This window comes from Protomyctophum bolini (assembly GCF_963924005.1).
Source record: "Protomyctophum bolini genome assembly, chromosome: 3".
Classification (NCBI taxonomy): domain Eukaryota; kingdom Metazoa; phylum Chordata; class Actinopteri; order Myctophiformes; family Myctophidae; genus Protomyctophum; species Protomyctophum bolini.
In genome coordinates, this window is record NC_137864.1 from 27,374,508 (window position 1) to 27,395,077 (window position 20,570).

The 20,570-nt window shown below is 41.6% G+C and overlaps 1 protein-coding gene across 2 annotated transcripts in view; it reads left to right on the forward strand.

Moving 5' to 3' along the window:
• Positions 1-16,282, forward strand: part of coro2aa (coronin 2Aa) — a 39,948-nt gene extending 23,666 nt beyond the window's left edge. For both annotated transcript variants that reach the window (XM_080758217.1, XM_080758216.1), the window contains exons 3-12: positions 4,086-4,202; positions 5,040-5,189; positions 6,025-6,204; positions 7,021-7,137; positions 7,766-7,870; positions 9,921-10,017; positions 11,312-11,424; positions 11,568-11,658; positions 13,778-14,040; positions 14,780-16,282. In XM_080758217.1, the coding sequence (XP_080614343.1) occupies positions 4,086-4,202; positions 5,040-5,189; positions 6,025-6,204; positions 7,021-7,137; positions 7,766-7,870; positions 9,921-10,017; positions 11,312-11,424; positions 11,568-11,658; positions 13,778-14,040; positions 14,780-14,914 (1,368 nt within the window). In that variant the 3' untranslated portion in view covers positions 14,915-16,282. The remainder of the gene's footprint in view (positions 1-4,085; positions 4,203-5,039; positions 5,190-6,024; positions 6,205-7,020; positions 7,138-7,765; positions 7,871-9,920; positions 10,018-11,311; positions 11,425-11,567; positions 11,659-13,777; positions 14,041-14,779) is intronic.
• Positions 16,283-20,570: the final 4,288 nt, after the last annotated feature.

Genomic DNA, 20,570 nt, shown 5'->3' on the forward strand with positions numbered 1-20,570 from the left:
TCGCATCACCGTCAGGGAATGTTCCCTTTTTAATCAATGAAGGGCGGCTACACTGCCCGCGTTGCGTTGCGTGACTGCGTTAAATTTGCTCCGGTTCGTTTTTTGACGCACGCGACGGAGACTCAATGCGCCCGGTGGAGCCCGCCGTAAATGTCTCTCTGCTCTTGTCTCTCTCTCTTCTCACCTGTAAAAGTCAGCTGTGCTCTGTCAGCTGGGAGTCCTGCCCTATATAGATTATTGATCCATTTGATGTAGTGCTGGAACAAGAACATCCCTGGATGGTGGATGACTGTTAACCCAATGCTCACACTTTGGTTAGAGTTCATTTCATACACACTTCAAGTGCTGGATGGCTTTGAGAGATTTAATGTATTAGTGCTGGCCAATGGGACATTGAAATATGAAGAGGGCGATCCAATATAACAGTATAACAATGAACATGAATCAAATGCTAAAAGAAACAAATGCTGGCATAGGAAGGAATATCCAAAGAGTGGTGCTGCTCTGCAATGTCTCTAATCTATGCTCATTGAAGGTGGTAGAAATGTGCTTGAACGCGAACTGTGCGAGCCTTGTTCCATGTACTGTATGTGGTCCTTTTTAATCTTAGGATACTAAATATATATATCATGCGATAGACAGTGATTCATTAAGCCGAGGTATGTTATATGTAATTATTATCACAGTCACCCACGTTATTAAGAGTGATTTCTCAGTATTAATAGTGATCCCTTAAGATCGCTTAAATAAACTTGAGTGGTCTTTGAAGTGTGCGTCTGTCCAGGGCCTTTGCAAGCCGACCTCCCCGCTCTCACACTGGCTGAATTTACAGTCCTCTCATATCTCTCCCAGCCAGAGCCATACATCAAAGAGCACTCCCCAATTTTCCTTCATTTCCTTGGTCTCTCTCTCGCTCTCTCTACTTCTGTCTCTCTGTCTTTTTTTTAAAGGGGGGTTGTTTGGATTTATCACCTCTCCTCCTGGCATAGGCAGGAATTGCATATGAGCTTTGGAATGACATAACTCATCTTTTTAAACCCTCCTTCTCATTCTCCTTCTCAACAAAGTGCAATTACAGCATCCAGTCTACCATATTTACCTTTCACATCCTACCTGTGTGTGTGCACGTGCACACATGTATATACAGTATGCACGCATGCACGCACGCATGCACGCACACACTTTTTGTATGGATACAGACAACAAGCCTGTGGGGCTCACGGGTAGTGCTTGTGTCATTACATTAAGACACACGTCTACCCCAAGCACACAATGTTCATAATGTGTTTATTGTACATTTTGGGGGATGGAGTAATTGCACAACAGGCCTCAGGGCAGTGCTTATGTCATTCCCTTCCAAAGGGTTAGGGTTAGCGTGCGTGCGTGCGTGCGTGCGTGCGTGCGTGCATGTGCGTGCGTGTGCGTGTGTGTCAGAACCCGTTTCTGTATAAACAATTTCGAGAAACAATATGGACTGCAGCATAATTAACCACCTATATACCCTATATAGATTTTTGACTGGGGTCCCCCATGGCTCTATATTAGATCTAATATTAGTTCTACCCTGTCTACACCAAATACTCTTTGCTGAAGACAGACGATCACGTATTTTGAGCTTGTAAGTCTGCTATATTTCACAAAGATTTCACCACCAGAACAGCGTCAAGTGATTTATAAAAGATGAACCCCATTTGTAATTGATAATTTCTCTGGGTTTCTGCTACTGTCAGAGTTTGCTGGGATGTGTGTATGCAGGCAAGACTACACGTCCTAACCTGTAGGAATGAGGTCGTCTTATTCAAATCATGACAGCTGGCCGGTATGTGAGTTACATCACAAGGAGAAAACGTGTGTGTGTGTGTGTGTGTGTGTGTGTGTGTGTGAAAGTGGTGAAAAGCACATATGTTTTCAGATTACATCATTACTGGCGCAATTTACGGTTATTCAATTCTATTTTCTACCTGCCTATCTTGGTTTTATTGTTCCTTTTAAGTTTATTTTGTTTGGGGTGAGCTGGTTTTATAACAGATTTTTTTTCATTCTCATTTCATTTTTTTCCCCATAGACGTTTCATAAAGTATTTATTTATAGGCCTTTAAAGCCTCTGACAAAGCCACCTCAGCTGCTGACAAATCATGACAATAAACACATTTGTTTGGGCCGAACAAATAATTAGAAAGAAGAAAAAAAGGGCAGGGTACAACACCTATTTTGTTGTTTTCCTTCTTTCTAATTATTTGTTCGGCACAAAAATATTTTTATTGTAATGAATTGTCACGATAGAGACAGACAGAGACTGAAATCGTCCGACTGATATATCAGTATTATGTTATGGTATCTGTTATTAGGAGTTATCAAGACAAAGGGGCTGAAACCCTATATGTTTTATGTTGATGTTTCTCTTTCTACAGGGGTTTAATAAATTCCTATGAGATTGTAAATTGTATAAACATTACGTTTTCTGTGCAAAACAGAATTATAACCCAGACAAACACACAGACGTTATGTCTGTTTGCTAGAAGGTTGTGAAAAACACATATGTGTCCAGGTTATATCATTACTGGTGCAATTTATGGTCATTCAATTCAATTTTATACCTGCCTATCTGAGTTTTTATTGTTCCTTTTAAGTTTTTCATCTCGGCAGCACAAAAGGGGTTTTTCTTCTCTCTGTAAGGCCCAACCGATTAGAGAGAGAGGAGGGGGTGGGGTGGGCGGACGGACGGACGGACGGACGGACGGACTGTCTGACTGTCTGACTGTCTGTCTGTCTGTCTGTCTGTCTGTCTGTCTGTCTCAGATAGTCAATATTGACTGATATAATATCATGCTCAACTCTTATACATACAATATTTTTAGCTCCACCAGTCTGCTACTTAATACAATCAGATATTATTTTTCTGTTTGGGTGTATGAGCTGTCAAGGCCAGAAAGTAGGTGTTCCCGCATAACTTCCGGCAGGGTATGATGATGATGATGTCACCCGCATACCCTCTATTGACCAATGAACTTCAAAGGAGTGTGGCTCAGCACATTGGCCTACCTACCTGTAGACCAAAGTCAACCACTGTTAGGGCAGTCATCACAAAAAGTGTCACACGACTTCAGATATAAAAAAGTAAAATCATTACAAAATGCATATATTTCAATGTTGAACCAGGTGTGCAATAATATCTTTGCCAATCAATTCCACAAATTTCTCACACATTTGGCCATAAATCGATGGAATTTGTCCAAACATCATCAAACTTACTGGACATTTTTTATTAAACTGTTGAAACATGTTCACAAAATGTTTTTGTTTACCGGCTCTGGCTCTACAGATAAAAAGCCCATTCAATCAGCCGATAGAGATTAATTATTTTAAGCCTGTAACCAAGGCATCCAAGCTCCTGGTGAATCATGATCATAAAACATTTGATTCTGTGACAAAGGATGTAAAATACGTAATAAATAAAAAAAACTTGGCTGAATGAATGGGCTTTTTATCTGTAGAGCCAGAGCCGGTGAACTAAAACATTTTGTGAACATGTTTCTATGTGGAACCAAAGCTAAAAAACACATTTGTGTATGTCCAATTATGCTAAATGAATTAGTTATCTTTACGGGTGTCGGAAACTGCCATGAGTCTTGCAGCTTGCAGCTTGCAGCTTTCAACTTTTAACAGTCTGTGTTGGCTTGAACCCCCAAATTGTCGCTTTGAGGCTTTTATTATTGTGCTCTGCAACTATTTTCCCAAAATCTACATGGAATGCATACAATTTCCTTCCAAAATGCTGGTGGTCCTTAAAGAAATTAGACTAACATGGAATAATCATTAGCTGAGAGAATAGTTGATAGAATGTGATTTGCCATACATAACATCACACATGATGTGGAATATGATATAATTCAAACTTTTTGTCCTGGGAATAGAGCTCTTCAATCACATTTGTATAACATTGACAGCATTATAAAATATTTTGGCATGAAATGAACCAAAGCATGTTGTCTTACTGATAAAGAAAACAAACTGAAATGTATTAAGACAAAAGACTGGTCATGTTGTAACTCAACATTTTTGTTGTGTGTCTGCTTTTCTGTTAGACAGGGAAAGTGGACCCCCATCACCCCAGAGTATCAGGTCACAGAGGAAACGTCTTAGACATCAAATGGAATCCCTTTAATGATTACTGCATTGCATCCTGTTCCGAGGATGCCACGGTTAGTGCACACACACACACACACACACACACACACACACACACACACACACACACAGACAAGTGTCATACAGTACATGCACTTGACATAAAAGTAAATGCATACACATCATTCACAATGAATACACACATAACACTGAACACCCTTTTGTGCGTTCTGATTGGTTATGAACATGCAGAAACAGGACGATACTTTTATTAGTGTGCTAAGGACAGTGTTACATTCCACAGACACATTCCACATGAGCTCAGGCTAAACACACTGGGTCAAAGCAAAACCTGCAGAATGAACTCTTCAATATCCCCACCCCAGAGTAATGTGGAATGAAATTAACTTGATATAAAATATTTAAGAAATGTGCAATTATGTCTGGGCTGCCTGCACAAGTGAAGTATACATGCGTGTGAAATTATGCACTGTAATATAACTGTAAATGGATGTTGCGACCCTGGATTAGGGGAAACCGAAGTACATAAATGAGTGCATGGCACTTAAGGGGTTTATATTAATTTGACTTCAGGATTGGCTTACAGAAACATAATAACTAAACGACTCCCTACCAAACTCAAAACTAATGTAAAAGCATGGCTGACCTCAAAATACAATTAGGCTTAATTAAATAGAACATCTTGCAACACCTTGGTAGTAGCATTGTATTGTATGGATTACTGAAGAACTGTGTCATATTCGGGGGTGGGGAAACTCTACCTGAGTATAACGACGCTGTCCTTTTGGTGCAGCCCACTGTTAATGTGTAGGGTTTCTGCTGTCTGTTTAAGTGTTATTAGAGTCCTGTTATATAGTGTGTGTGTGTGTGTGTGTGTGTGTGTGTGCCAGGTGAAGGTGTGGGACATCCATCCTCACGGTGTGCTGAAGAACCTGACAGTACCATGGAAGGAGCTGCAGGGTCACAGCCGCAGAGTGGGCCTCATTGAGTGGCACCCCACCGCTAACAACGTGCTTTTTAGTACGGCATATGACTACCAGGTAACACACACATGCACACATCAACCTGTCCTACCCACGCATGCACGCATGCATGTACACATTCAAAGAATCTGCAGCCAAACGGGTCACAGGATTTTCAGAGCAGCGTGGATCTAATTTAGTTGTCAGATCTTGATGACAAACATGATGCTTATTGCTGCACCTCAGCCAAGCCAGAGCCTGCACATAATCGTTAGGAAAATGTCATACGAGGTTATTGTGCTTGTCAAAACATGCATGGAAAGGAGTTTGTGTAGGTAGTGGTATTCTTATGTTCTAAAGGTGTTTGTGTAGGTAGTGGTACTCTTATGTTCTAGCAAAACATTTGGAATGTAAGTGTGACAGGAAACACGTTAAAAGCGTTAAAAGCGCTGAATCAATCACCCACATGGTTGCAGATGATTTTACAATTAGCTACACCAGCTGTGTCATCTCCAGCTGATTTGGTCCAATCAGGACACCATGTAGGCAATCCTACAGTTCCAGAATATTATTTGTACATTTAATGTGTGATTTCTATTGTATTTTTTCATATCTCACCTTGACTTACATCTTGAACATTTGTCACAATGATAAATCATTTTCTTGCGTGTGGGTTTGTGTGAGGCATGTGTGTCTACCAATGTGTGTGCTTGTTTGAGAGAGTTTGTGCATGTGTGTATACTTAAATTGTCTGCCTGCATGTGCTTGCATACTAGTAAAACATTACAACACGACAACAGATCTGTGACAACATAGCATATAGGGCAACATGGCATGGGCACATTTTTGGTTTCCCATGCGGGAGACCCGGGTTCGAATCTCAGCCAATACACTTGCTCTCGTTGTTTCCCAGGTGATGATCTGGAACCTGGACTGTCCAGAGCAGGTAATAAAGAACCCAGTTCGGACCATCAGTCACCACACAGACGTGGTTCTGTCTATGTCCTTCAACACCGATGGCAGCTTGCTGGCCACCACCTGCAAGGACAAGAAAGTCAGACTGATGGAGCCACGCACAGGGAACCTGCTGCAGGTAGTACTGCTCAGTGGGTGGAGTTGAGGGGCCTGGGTGGATGTGTGTGTGGTTTGTGGGCCTTTTATGTACAGTATATTATATTTGTTTGTGCGGTGTCTCTCACACCAGGTGTCTCATTTCTACAGTACACACACACACACACACACACACACACACACACACACACACACACACACACACACACACACACACATCCCCCCCCTACCCTTTTCCTCCAGCACCACACAGCCAAAACTGACACCCTTGTCCACAGCATAGCTCTCCAAACCCTGGGTCACCAGGCCATGACTCACACTCCTTACGTCTGTCTGCTCTCACCTCCTTCCTTCCTACGTGGCAGTACAGAGAATAAATACTCCAGAACCGTGACACAATGTCCTGGATGAACTGCAACCCTAAATGTTGTAATTTCTTTGGTAATAGGTATTATTAGCAACAGTAATAGCAATGTTAACATTAGTTCTGTCACTGAAATAGCTTCATTTATACAAAATACTACTTACAAAATAAGTATGAGTGCCAAATACTTGGGGAAATAATGTTTATATCTTCATTACTTTAAAACCTTTATTGTAAGGCATAAAACACAACACCTGCTCATAATAAACACAAGACACAGAAATGTATAACCTGTTAAATCAACAATTGAAGTACAGAAATTACACAAGAAATAACTTTACTAAAGTGTGTGTGTGTGTGTGTGTGTGTGTGTGTGTGTGTGTGTGTGTGTGTGTGTGTGTGTGTGTCTGTGTGTGTGTGTGTGTGTCCGTGTGCGTGTGCGTGTGTGCGTGTGTGGTGTTCCTGGATTTGTAGGAGGCCAACTGTAAGACGCATAAAGCCAGCAAGGCTCTTATATTGGGCAACCTGAAGATGCTGGTCACAACGGGCAATTCACGTTGGAACGCAAGACAGATAGCACTGTGGGACCTGGTGAGGATTACAACAGCTTTTACTTTACTTACTCCTTTGAGAAAGATGCTATACTTTTGAGAAAGATGCTATAACACCTCCCAAATGCCAAAAGTCGAAAGTTGCTCTAGTTGTGCCTGGCTCCTATACAGTAAGTACCCCATCTGGTGGACAAATTAATGAACTACGTTAATCACCAAACTGTACAATAACTACAGTATGACTATCTAGCATTACAGTTGACATAAGAAAATGAGTTGTGTGTAGCTGTGTCGAGATTCAGAACTGTTTCTGTGTTGCTGCTGTGTTTATAATGTGGATGAAAGTATGGAGTGGGCGGGGGATTATGGCTGAAACGGGGATTAGGATTGAGCACTCAATCGGTTTAATACTGGACTGTACAGTGATATTTATGTAGGGAATGGGCAGACCCATCTTTGACCGTTATGATCAAGAACTGTTCTTTACTAGACACTAAATGTAGTAAAATGATTATCATTTTTACTATGGCATCGTATAGTCTATGCCATCCTGAACTACGACCAACAATCTATAGTTCCCAGAACTGGAATGGCTAACTATTGTTCTATATCTGCACTGTGTGTGTGTGTGTGTGTGTGTGTGTGTGTGTGTGTGTGTGTTCGTTCAGGATGACCTCTCCGTGCCTTTGTTACAAGAGGACCAAGACAGTTCATCAGGGGTCCTGTTCCCCTTCTACGACCCTGACACGCACATGCTTTACATTGCTGGGAAGGTGGGTCTCACTCAACAGTCAACATTGATTGATTGATTGATTGAAATCTTTATTAACAGTTTGCAGAATTACAGTACATTTCAAGCACAAACTCAATACAAAGACTGTTAACTGTGAGTGGACGACCCAATTAAGCCTTACACTTGTTTACAACAGGGTCCACATTGTTCAATTCATCAAAACATTTAGAGACAAACAAATAGACACTTCTATGTAGTTAAAGAACAGAACAGGAATTCATCATATAGGAAGCGAAAAGGGAAAAAAAGTATATATACAGTGAGGGGAACAGGGGGATAAAAGAAAAGAAAACGAAAGACAGAGTGTAGGGCGCCTGCACACAACACCATGCGTTGATGCCATGTGTGCATATGTGCAGGCACCCAACACCACGTCCATACAAAAACATAGTACAATCCATAGTACAAAGACAGAGTGTAGGGCGCCTGCACACAACACCATGCGTTGATGCCATGTGTGCATATGTGCAGGCACCCAACACCACGTCCATACAAAAACATAGTACAATCCAGATACAAATTCACAGTTTATTAAAACCATATATGAGTGTCAGGTTAACACACAGCAGGACGATACAGCAAATGGACACACAGTCGTAGTCATGGCATTGGAAAGGTGGCTTAGTGGTTAGAGACACTGTCCTAAAACAGTGATTCTTGACCCTTTTATCTTCAAGGACCCCCAGTTTGATATAGGTCGGAACTCGGGAGTAGCTTATTGTCGGTATCAGCCGGTAACATGCAGGAGTCTATCCCCATTACAATGTGCGCGGCTAGACCCCTGGGAGATGGCTTGCTGGGGTGGAGCGCCACACCTACCATCAGCTCCCAGTACTTCCCGCACAACTTGCTGCACCAAGCCGTGCTACTCATACGCTCATATAGTTGGCGGTGCCTGGGATCGAACCCATGAACTTGTGGTCCAAAGGCGAGAGCTCTACGACTGAGCTACCCGGACACATATGCTTTAGGTTGATATGCTTAAGGGTTTAGGCCCAGACCTCTATTTGATTAAAAAAAAAGAAAATCTCTGGGACCCCAATGTACACTGTAAAGTCATCAGCGTTAATTTACTCTGAGAGTGTACAAATGGAACCAAATGAACCCGTAAGGTTCCATTTGTTACAGATCTGTAGGAGTCACATCTATTGCTCCCCTAGCACCTTTGCTGCGTGTCTCTCCCCTTCTCTCTCCCTCTTTCCTGTCTATCTTCAATTGAAACTATCAATAAAGGCAAAAGAGCCAAAAACTAATCTAAAAATAAAATAAAATAGGGGTTGAAATCCTCCACACTGCCTCTGGTTTGGCGCGACGTCCAGAGGTGTCATTGCAGAGAAAAACTACCTAAATGGTGGAAAACAATTTAAGTGACCAAGTTATTGTTGCACACACAACACATAACAGTGTTTATAGAAACCCAATGTTTTTTTTAACTAGGTTTAGAGTTTGATACTGACATGGTGTGATTACATACAAATAGTAACTCTAAAGCTAGTATGAGGCAATGCTACCAAGATAAAACCTGAGGCTACACTAGATGCAGAACATTCCATGTGGAACGCACATATGCTGTATAGCATGCAAGCTGTGACGCGTTATGGGCCTGTGGCTTGGCTGTTTTCAATACTTTGGCACGACACTGTCCTACACGCACACACACACGCACACACACGCACGCACGCACGCACGCGCGCGCGCACACACACACACACACACACACACACACACACACACACACACACACACACACACACACACACACACACACACACACACACACACACACACACTTACAAGCTTAATACTTTCCATTGGTTAAATATTTATTAAAATTAAGAAGATGTAAAAATATGCAGAGGGGATCTGGAATTGACATAACTAAATTGTGAGATTTATTTTTATTATTATTTTAGGCAGTGCTTAACCTTGCTACCATATATATATTACATTACATTCTTTTCCAATTATTTACCAATATCAATATTATTGAATGTATTGGTACAAAAGATCTGTGTCTGTTTCTCTCTCAGGGTGATGGGACCATCAGGTACTATGAGATCAGCTCAGAGAAACCTTACATGCACTTTCTCACAGAGCACCGCTCGCTCCTACCTCAGAAAGGAATGGGTGAGGACTACAATTATTAAGTACACACTCACATCATCATATTATATACTGTATATATATATATATATATATATATATATATATATATATCTACCTACTGTAGGTACTGGTACAGTGTACATATAGTGACAGAGAAACAGAAACCTTTTACCTTCACTCCAACCAAAATGTTTCCTCCTCCAGGATTGATCAAAGTTAGTTACCTAAAAATAAATAATACCAATATTAACAACAGTAATAATTATTGATGTCTAATTAATTAATCATGAGCCCATTGATTTGACCCATCAACATGCATTTCTCACATTAACATAATCTGTGTCCTGCCACTCTGAAGATGCTCTAGAAAACATTATTTCCCTCATTGTACTTTTCATTCATTCAGCTTCATCATCCTGTGTTCGTGCTCTTTTTTCAACAGCGATAACATGCTCTTTGTAAGCAAACCTGCTGTGCAAATGAGCATGCCATATTTGAATAGCCAAACAAGTAGATCTGAGCCCTCCCATGCATTATCTGGAGTGACACACTCACATACTGTACACCAGCTGAATTATGATCTGATTACATACTCGCATTTCAGGCTTTAGGCTAATATGTTGGCAGCAGCCATTGTGAACTGTTTTGAATTAGGGAGTAATAGGCAGTTCTGTGATATTGTACAGTAAGTAGGTTTCATAGACAAAATGTCACTGTGGATCTTTTGTATAAAAAATACATCTTTATTTTTGCTGTCAGCGAGGAAGAGGCGATGATAATGCCAAGACCTATCCCTTTTTTGTCATTTTGAATTATCTTAGTCTTGTAACGGGAAATTTTCCTTTATGAACAACAGAAATTGAGTACCATTTACATTTACTGTAGCTGAGGGGCAATGTGGGATGTAAACGTTATAGAGTATGACATTTCCAGAGGATTCACATTTCTGCATAGTGTATCCCAATATTACAATTTACCATGTGACTCATGTTTTTTCCTACTCATGATTCCGCACATCCTTTACTTTTTATTTCACCTGCTGACATTCTCTTTCTTTTTACATTTCTCCACTCTGCCACTGTGCAAATCTGTTTTGTCACTGTGCAAATCAACTAGTGTGTGTGTGTGTGTGTGTGTGTGTGTGTGTGTGTGTGTGTGTGTGTGTGTGTGTGTGTGTGTGTGTGTGTGTGTGTGTGTGTGTGTGTGTGTGTGTGTGTGTGTGTGTGTGTGTGTGTGTGTGTGTGTGTGTGTGTGTGTGTGTGTGTGTGTGTGTGTGTGTGTGTGTGTGTGTGTGTGTGTGTGTGTGTGTGTCCAGGTGTGATGCCAAAGAGGGGCTTGGATGTGAGCACCTGTGAGGTGTTCAGGTTCTACAAACTGGTGACAATCAAGAGTCTCATTGAGCCTTTATCCATGATTGTGCCCCGCAGGGTGAGGGCACGCTTACATCTTTAAAATAGACTGTGGAATAACAAAATGGAAAAAAAGATATTTTACTAATCTTTGTGTTTATATTTCATTACGTCAAATTGAATACAAAAAATATGTCATTGTGTGTGTGTGTGTGTGTGCAGTCGGAGTCCTACCAGGAGGATATATATCCCATGACGGCAGGTTACCGGCCTGCCCTGACAGCCGAGGAGTGGCTCAGTGGAATCGATAAAGGTCAGAGTGTGTGTAAATGCAGGAGGCTGTCAGGCAGAAGCCTCATATCTCCATATTTCAATTTTTTATGTTTGTTTTTTCATAAATGAATGCCCTACTTAACCATACAAGTGTGTCGCTAGATTCATGAAAATAGCATATCTACAAGCTGAACTTGTAGTAGATCTTTCCATTTTTCCACTAGTTTAATCAAAAGAATACTGTATAAGAAAAAAGGAACGATATTCGACATGGTTTCCACCCGACAGCAACAGGGTATATTGTGGTAGAACGGGCTGTTTAGCTGATTATTATATGGCTTGGTTGAATGCTCGATTCAGATTGGTCAATAACTGCATTTCTCGATAGATAGCAGACCGCTGCTATGAACAACAGACCGTTAATTTCTATGGACGCATTTCCGATCAATAGACTTGGCACCAGAGAAAGAAGCCTAGTAAAGGCTGTCGCTTTAATAACCAGCTCATTCGCAACCCCTAGAACCTAACAGACTATTTTCTTTAGTTTAATCAAATAAATCCTTGTAAATAAATAAATACCTTAGTTTTGATCTTATATTTTGTGTCAAATTATTGAGTTGTTATTCTGTAATAAGTGGAATGACAAGCGAGGCGGTCATATTGAGAACTAAAAACCTTGCATGACACCTTCTGGGTTTGCTTCTGTACATACAGTATGTACATTGTGGTAGAGGTTGGACTGCAGCGCTCCAGTGATAGTCACTGGGCGACCCTGGTCAACCAAGTACATAGGGTGTAAGTGGTTAAGATCCACTGTAGCTATGCAAACTGTACATAGTTAAAAAGCTAACTTTTACAGTAACACTGTATTTTACTGTGTACTGACTGGGTCTATGCATGTTTGTGTGAAGTGAATAATGCAAATACATATTTTTGAGTGGTGCAGCCACTCCAAGGAACAGCAATTATGTGTGTCCCGGTTTAGGGTCTGTTTAGGGTACCAACAGGTGACAAAGTGGCGAGCTTCACACTGTGCACAGGTGCATGATGAGAGGCAGTACAGTACAGTAGAGTACCGTACAGAGTACATACTGTAGTCTGACATGCTAATGTACTAAGATTCCGACAGCCAATAGTCCGACAACCAATAGTCTGGCACCCAAATAGTCTGACATGCCAATCACGTTGGGCAAGACCTAAGCTGTAGACTAGAGGCTATCATTTGTTTTGGGCGGAAGTTGCGGGATTTTGCCGGAAGTACCGCTCAAGGAAATGACGTTGATGCTTTACAAATCAGTTTACATTCTCCGTGAATTAAACAAGTGTTGTGATTGGTCGGAATAATATCGTATCCGGGGGAAATGCATTTGTCGGATGTTCCGGACCGACACTTCCACCGATAGCGCCTCTGCCTTAAGTTGTGACCAGGCTTTTCTCTTCGCAGATGAGTAAGCCTGGGACCGAGGCTACATGCCAATATTCCGACATGTGTATTGTGTACTAAGAGTTCGACAACCAATAGTCCGACACCCCAATAGTCCGACATGCCAATAGTCCGACGTGACTGCTCGCCCAGTATTCGTAAGGTCCACACACACACTGCACTTGGACAACTGGGCACCTAGGGACATGTGGCCACCTGGATAACTTGGCACAGAACGAGGCCACACACACACAGCACCACTCAGTTCTAGTTCAGACGGGTCGGATTTAGCGCTATAGCGTTTGTGACACCAAGTGTCACTGTTGCACAGCCTAACACACAGACACACACAGGCCAGGGAGGAGGGCTTGTACAGTACAGTACAGTACAGTACAGTACAGTACAGTACAGTACAGTACAGTACAACTCACTTCAGACGGGTCTGATATTATTTTTTGCAATATTTTTTGGCTTTTTCTGCCTTTATTGATAGGTTGAAAGTAGACTGACAGTAAATGGGGAGAGAGATGGGGGGGGAAGACACGCAGCAAAGGCTGTCGGGATTGGGAGTCAAACTCACAGCACACCATCAGGCTGGCTCAGCAGCCTACATGCCCAGACGGTTGAGCTAACCGTCCGGGTGTGATGGCATTTTTTCACTGAAATCAAGTCTCTACCTTGCATTGCAATGTGACCACTGAATATTCTTGCCTCTGGCTCTGTTTTTGACCTTCAGGTCCAGTGCTAATGTCGCTGAAGCCTGGCAGTCAAGTAGAGGAGTCGTACCATGATCTGAGCATGAGCAAGGGGCTGGATACCCGCCGCTCACAGAGCAGGCCGGGCCTGCTGCAGCTGGCATACATTCAGGAACAACTGGGTTCCAAAGAGAGCAGAGAACAGCACAGCAGTCCAACGGAGGGCAAAGACGACATCAGTTGGACGTCAGTCAATAATGGACTGGACCTCTCTCTCTGCTCTACTCCCATGACAGAGAATGAGGTACTGCTGGGGATGGGTGTTGAGTTTTACTTGGAGGGTGAAACAGCAGATGTGTATCTTATAGTTTTATTTATTTTTCCTCTGGTATTTCAGCTACAATTGGGGGGGGGGGGGTCAATAAAGTATAGGGTTTAAGTGCTAAATACAATATACCGTGACAGTACCTCTGCAGTGGCTGGAGATGGTCTCCCTACTCGTTCATTGAGTGTCGGGTAGGACACCTACTCGTTGACAACGTCATTTGAAGCAGATGGCACACCGATGGACCTTACTTGAACTACACTATAGTTTTACACTTCACCCCTTCATGAGAGGGAGACATTGGACATTGTAGCATTAAGCCAGAGTTGTGAACCAATGTTTCAAGATGGAATGGATTAGTTCCATTCAATTATCTATGTTTACACCGGGACATGTTCCAAATCATCACAAATGTAATATGAATACCTGTGTGTGTGTGTGTGTGTGTGTGTGTGTGTGTGTGTGTGTGTGTGTGTGTGTGTGTGTGTGTGTGTGTGTGTGTGTGTGTGTGTGTGTGTGTGTGTGTGTGTGTGTGTGTGTGTGTGTGTGTGTGTGTGTGTGTGTGTGTGTGTGTGTGTGTGTGTGTGTGTGTGTGTGTGTGTGTGTGTGTGTGTGTGTGTGTGTGTGTGTGTGTGTGTGTGTGTGTGTGTGTGTGTGTGTGTGTGTGTGTGTGTGTGTGTGTGTGTGTGTGTGTGTGTGTGTGCCGTATCCCTCACAGCTGCGACTGAAGTTCCTCAAGCAGCAGGAGGACATCCGACGGCTGCGGGAGCTTCTAAACCAGAGGGACGTACGCATCAAGCAAATGGAGCTGGAGATCAAGAACATGAGGAACTCCCAGCAGGCCTCGCTCTGAGACAGGCCCCGCCCTTCGACCACGCCCACACCCCGTCAACCCAACCTAGCCCTGGCCAACACACGTCACATTCATGCACTGCAAAGTGCAGAGTGTTAATCTAACTCTGAGAGTGTACGAATGACACCAAACAGACCGTTACGGGTTAATTTGTTTCCATTCATACACTCTCAGAGTTCAATTAACAGTGAGGACTTTACAGTGTATAATATATTAACACAGTACAAAATACCCCCCACACCCCCACCCCACACCCCCACCCCTTTTACTTATTCCCTCTCTGGATGGAGTCTCACCTCTATAGACAAGGCCTCTCTTTCCCTCTGTCACAGCACAGAGGGAGGTGTTGCAAAGCCAATATCACTTGGGTGTTGCACAGCCAATATCACAAAAACATGTACACCGAGTGTACATGTTTTTCTTCTTCTTGTACATACACTCACCCACTACGCACGTTTTTGTTTCCTCCATATGACCAGTGTGTCAAGTATTTTAGATTGCAGCCCATCTATAAATTCACCTGTTATCTCCCCACTTCTCCCCCTCCCCTCAACCTAAAACTTGTCTTTTGTACGCTTCACAGCTATGCAATGTTCTTGTAATCTTTTACTGTATCGTGTATTTTCTTTTTTAAATGCTCGTCATGAGAGGATACAGATTTGATGCCTTCTAAGTGAATGACGCGGTGGCCTGCCCGTTATTTTGGAGCTGTCAGCAAAAGCAGCAGACAATCACTCGCGATTGTACGACGACACTGAATATATATTTTTGTGCTTCTTTATCTATATTTTCTTGCATATTTAAACTACTGTATGATGCGATGATGCGAGTGCGTGTGTGTGTGTGTGCGTGTGTGTGTGTGTGCGCCCGTGTGCGCCCGTGTGTGTGTTAGAGAGAGAGAGGGAGAGTGGGCTTGAAAGAAGATTGAGCAGGTTTAATGAAATAACAATACCACAGTCGAGAGCTCTCTAGTCTTCCATAGAGCTGCCTTTGCATTTGAATGAATGGGGAAAAAACTGGTAGTTCAATTCTTTTTAGAGAACAATTGGTGCCCAGCAGCCATCTCTGTACCTGTTGCCACATATGGCAGATTTATCTTTTTTATTATCTTTTTTTAATTTTGTTTTTAATTTATTCTACTATGTAAAAACTGAACAGTGAAAATGTTCACTGTACAAGTTATACAATGGAAACTTTTGTCATCAAAATCAGGAGCTGAAAACGTGATTTCTGTTCAGAAAATCAGCATGTTGCACTTAACCAACAGCATGTAACATTTTTGCCATGATATTCTACAGCCACTGTGAAGAACAGGTTTAAAAGCCATTGTGTGTTTGAATCAATATAACCTATTGGGCACACAATAAATGTATTGTCTATTTGTAACAGCTTACCTTAAGGAGTGATCTCTTAAACAACCATGAAGGCTTAAACAACAGCCATACCTACTATTGTGTAGGTTAACAAAGAGTATCTTGTTCAAATAATGACCATGTATTCCTCTCCGAGTGTGCATTAATGGGATGTGTATTGTGTTTGGTGCTTTAAGTACATTTTGACCTGACTTGAGAGATTTGCTGTTAGAAAATGTGCTCAGTTTGCTCAATCCATTGGCAGATTTTGTAGCAGTGGATTTCAAATGGTATCACAACTGAGACCTGATGATTGCATTGACCATAACCCAGGCAGTAAAATGACACATGTTCTAAGTTGTCGATTGCCTTTGACCTTGTCGGAGCACCCTGCAACACACTTTTGGGTCTCAATCCGCTGGTTTGGAAATGCATTAAGCAACTAGGCTAGGGATTTTACGCACATTTTACAATAATAATAATAATAATTATGGCAGAGAACTTCCCCATATGTTTCAGTACCTCTCATTCAGGGAGAAAATTAAATTGACTATTTTGCATAAATTATACTGTAAATTGTTTGTAGCGGGAAAAGGCCACTACCACATACTACATAGACGAATGCTTGAATGAAACTAGGTCCGATGACATTGCATAGCTTGATGCAAATCTGCATGCATCATAATATACCATGTAGTTATATTCTAATACATCGTAATGCTATTTCCAATTTGTCTGTATTCATCATGAGGTCATAATTCATGACTGCATAATACATTTGAGCCATGATCCTACTAAAATGTGCTGAATGATCCAAAATGAATTGGAGGATCATAAATGTACAGTACATAAAGGACCTATAGCATACATTTACACATTTCAATATGAGATGACCTTGTCAAACAGGCATGAGATTGATACTGTCATACTCGCCAACACAACCACACACAATACTACACTGAGTAACAATACAGCATCTTTATCACACACACACACACACACACACACACACACTGCTCTATAGAATATGTTGTCTGCATGTGACCTCTGTGACCCTTGCAGGACAGTTCTAGTGCACTCAGGCTTACTCATGAACTGGAACCACACACTGCCATTGGCTGACATGCCTCAACATAGCTCTTCTTCATGCACTGCTGTCTATCAGAGCTACAGAGCTGGCTAGGAGGGTGCTCTATTGATTGGCTGATCGGTCTAGAATGTGATAACCAGTTTCATTTTTATTTTAATCACTCAACTCTACCAAATCATTGGGTCATATCCTTCACAAAGTGGATATAAAACACCACTATTCTTTTAGCAAAGTTTCAATCAAGAATGGACTGTTGCATTTGGGCCAATGCATTTCTAGAACAGTGGTTCCAAACCTTTTCAAGGACCCCAAAATTGGCACAAATAGTCACCTCCATTTGAAAATATGTTGTGCCATGGATTGATTGATTGAAATATTTATTAACAGTTTGCAGAATTACAGTACATTTCAAGCACAAACTAAATACAAAGACTGTTAACTGTGAGTGGACGACCCAATTAAGCATTACACTTGTTTACAACAGTGTCCACCATGTTCAATTAATCAAAACATTTAGAGACGTACAAATAGACACAAATATAGTTAAAGAACAGAACAGGAATTCATCATAATGGACCGCATTAAGAGACGATTTGCCAAGATTAGTCAACATTTGTTGAGAATAGAAGCTCTACAAGCTCATGTGCATTATCTTCATCAACTAGCTGAAACATAAAGTAGGGTTTAATGGCCCTCAAAAACCCGTTCTCACCATTCCCACACGCCTGTGTGCCCACCTACTATAACTACAACTGCAGCCCTTCCTCAGCCCATTGGATTTACATACAGGCTGAAACTGATAACAACAGGCCTGTTAAAACTAAAAGGTGTGGGTGGGAGCAAACAGCACAGTGGGGAAGACTAATAATTCAGAGGACTATACAAATGCAGTTGATGGCTGCTCACTGACTGTTCTGCGTCTGTCTGTGGTGTGAGCATATTTTATCACTGCAGTTGCAGTATATGAGGCTCATCTGAAGCTATTGTTTTCAATGGCGCAACATAGTAAAATCACACCCGAGTGAAGTGAGTGGTGAAACGGTCGAGAAATGACAGAGTTACTGTGTGGGGGTCACTGTACTGTGACACCCCAAATCATCATACTGGTATATACAGTTTTTGTTGAATAATGGTCTCAGACTGTTCTGTTAAGCATGGCATAGCTAATATCAGCCCTCTTGAAGATGGCTCTACAATCCAATTGTGGGGACCAAATACTATTCCAGAGACCCTTTTGTGGCAAAATGCAAACACTTGGTTGGAGTCTTCGTTTTACTAGAGCAATAATGTTAGTTGCAGATTCACGTGTTCACTTTCAGCTGCAAACACTTGCCATTTTATTTCTGCTGCCAGGAAATTGCATACATCAGTCTCACTGTGCCTAACTACACTACATTTTGTTATTTTTGACTGTACTGTTATTGTCTTCAAAGATATTGATGTATGCAAAAGTTTAAAAAAAACAGTGTATATAAATATACACACAGACACACACACAATGAAATTTTACCCTTTCAATGTTGTTTCTTAAAATATGCAAAGATTTATTCATCATAAAAAATAAAATAATTGCTAAAAACCAAATTTGCCTGTTTCATAGCGATGTTTCTGTCTGAGCAGAACACAATGCATCCTCACTAGCCCATGGGGTAGAAATGTGTCAAAAAGCTAATTACCTTACCAGTAAAAGCATAACAAACACACGACTAACCGTACTCAGACATTACCATTTAACCCAGGGATACTCAAATAGATTTACCTGTGGGCCACATTACAAAAATGGCAAGGGGCCAGGGGCCAGTAGATAAAATTACGACATTAATGATACTTGATAACTTCTCTCTTTCAATTGCTTTATTTTCGCAAAATGTATCAAAGTACAATGTGCATGCACACAATATGTAAATAAATAAATGTGTTACATTTTCTTGCATAAACACAAAGAGCTGTTTCCATAACTGCACAAATTATTGCACATAACATGAGTAGCTGTTATAATAACATAATAACATAACATGAGTAGCTCTTTGCCTGCCTGCCTGTCTGTCTGTCTGTCCATGAGTAGTTATTTGTCTGTCTGTCAATGAGTAGCTGTCTTACTGTCTGCCTGTCTATGAGTAGCTGTCTGCCTGCCTGTCTATGAGTAGCTGTCTGTCTGCCTGCCTGCCTGTCCAATTGTCCATGAGTAGCTGTCTGTCTGCCTGTCTGAGTAGCTGTCTGCTTGCCTGCCTAATTGTCCATGAGTAGCTGTCTGTCTGCCTGTCTATGAGTAGCTGTCTGCCTGCCTGCCTAATTGTCCATGAGTAGCTGTCTGTCTGCCTGTCTATGAGTAGCTGTCTGCCTTCCTGCCTGTCCAATTGTCCATGAGTAGCTGTCTGTCTGTCTATGAGTAGCTGTCTGCCTGCCTGCCCAATTGTCTATGAGTAGCTGTCTGTCTGTCTATGAGTAGCTGTCTGCCTTCCTGCCTGTCCAATTGTCCATGAGTAGCTGTCTGTCTGTCTATGAGTAGCTGTCTGCCTTCCTGCCTGTCCAATTGTCCATGAGTAGCTGTCTGCCTGCCTGTCCAATTCTCCATGAATAGCTGTCTGTCTGCCTGTCCATGAGTAGCTGTCTGACTGCCTGCCTGTCCAATTCTCCATGAGTAGCTGTCTGTCTGTCTGCCTGTCTATGAGTAGCTGTCTGCCTGCCTGCCAGCCAGCAAGTTGGTTAACAGAAAATAAATTGTTATGGCTGAGTAAAATAAAACAGTACAATAGTACAATAAACACAATTTGCCTGAAAATAGATTACCCAGCTATGACCTTTTTCATGAAAAAAAATGAGTAGTGATATGGCTGACTGAGTAAAATAAAACAATCTATACTGAAAATAGATAGCTATAAGTGAAGAGCAATTTCCGCAATTTCCGCAATTACCATTTCCGCAATTTCCGCAATTTCCATTTCCGCAATTTCCTCAATTTCAATTTCCGCAATTACCAATTCCGCAATTTCCGCAATTTCCATTTCCGCAATTTCCGCAATTTCCATTTCCACCATTTCCGCAATTTCCGCAATTACAATTTCCGCAATTTCCATTTCCGCAATTTCCATTTCCATTTCCAACTATTAATGGCAGCTGGGTTTCATCATTCAAATAAAATAGAGTTCTGTCCGTTTAGCTATCAAATTATGTCAGGGAATAGGGATACAGAGTATATGTCTTTCATTTGCAT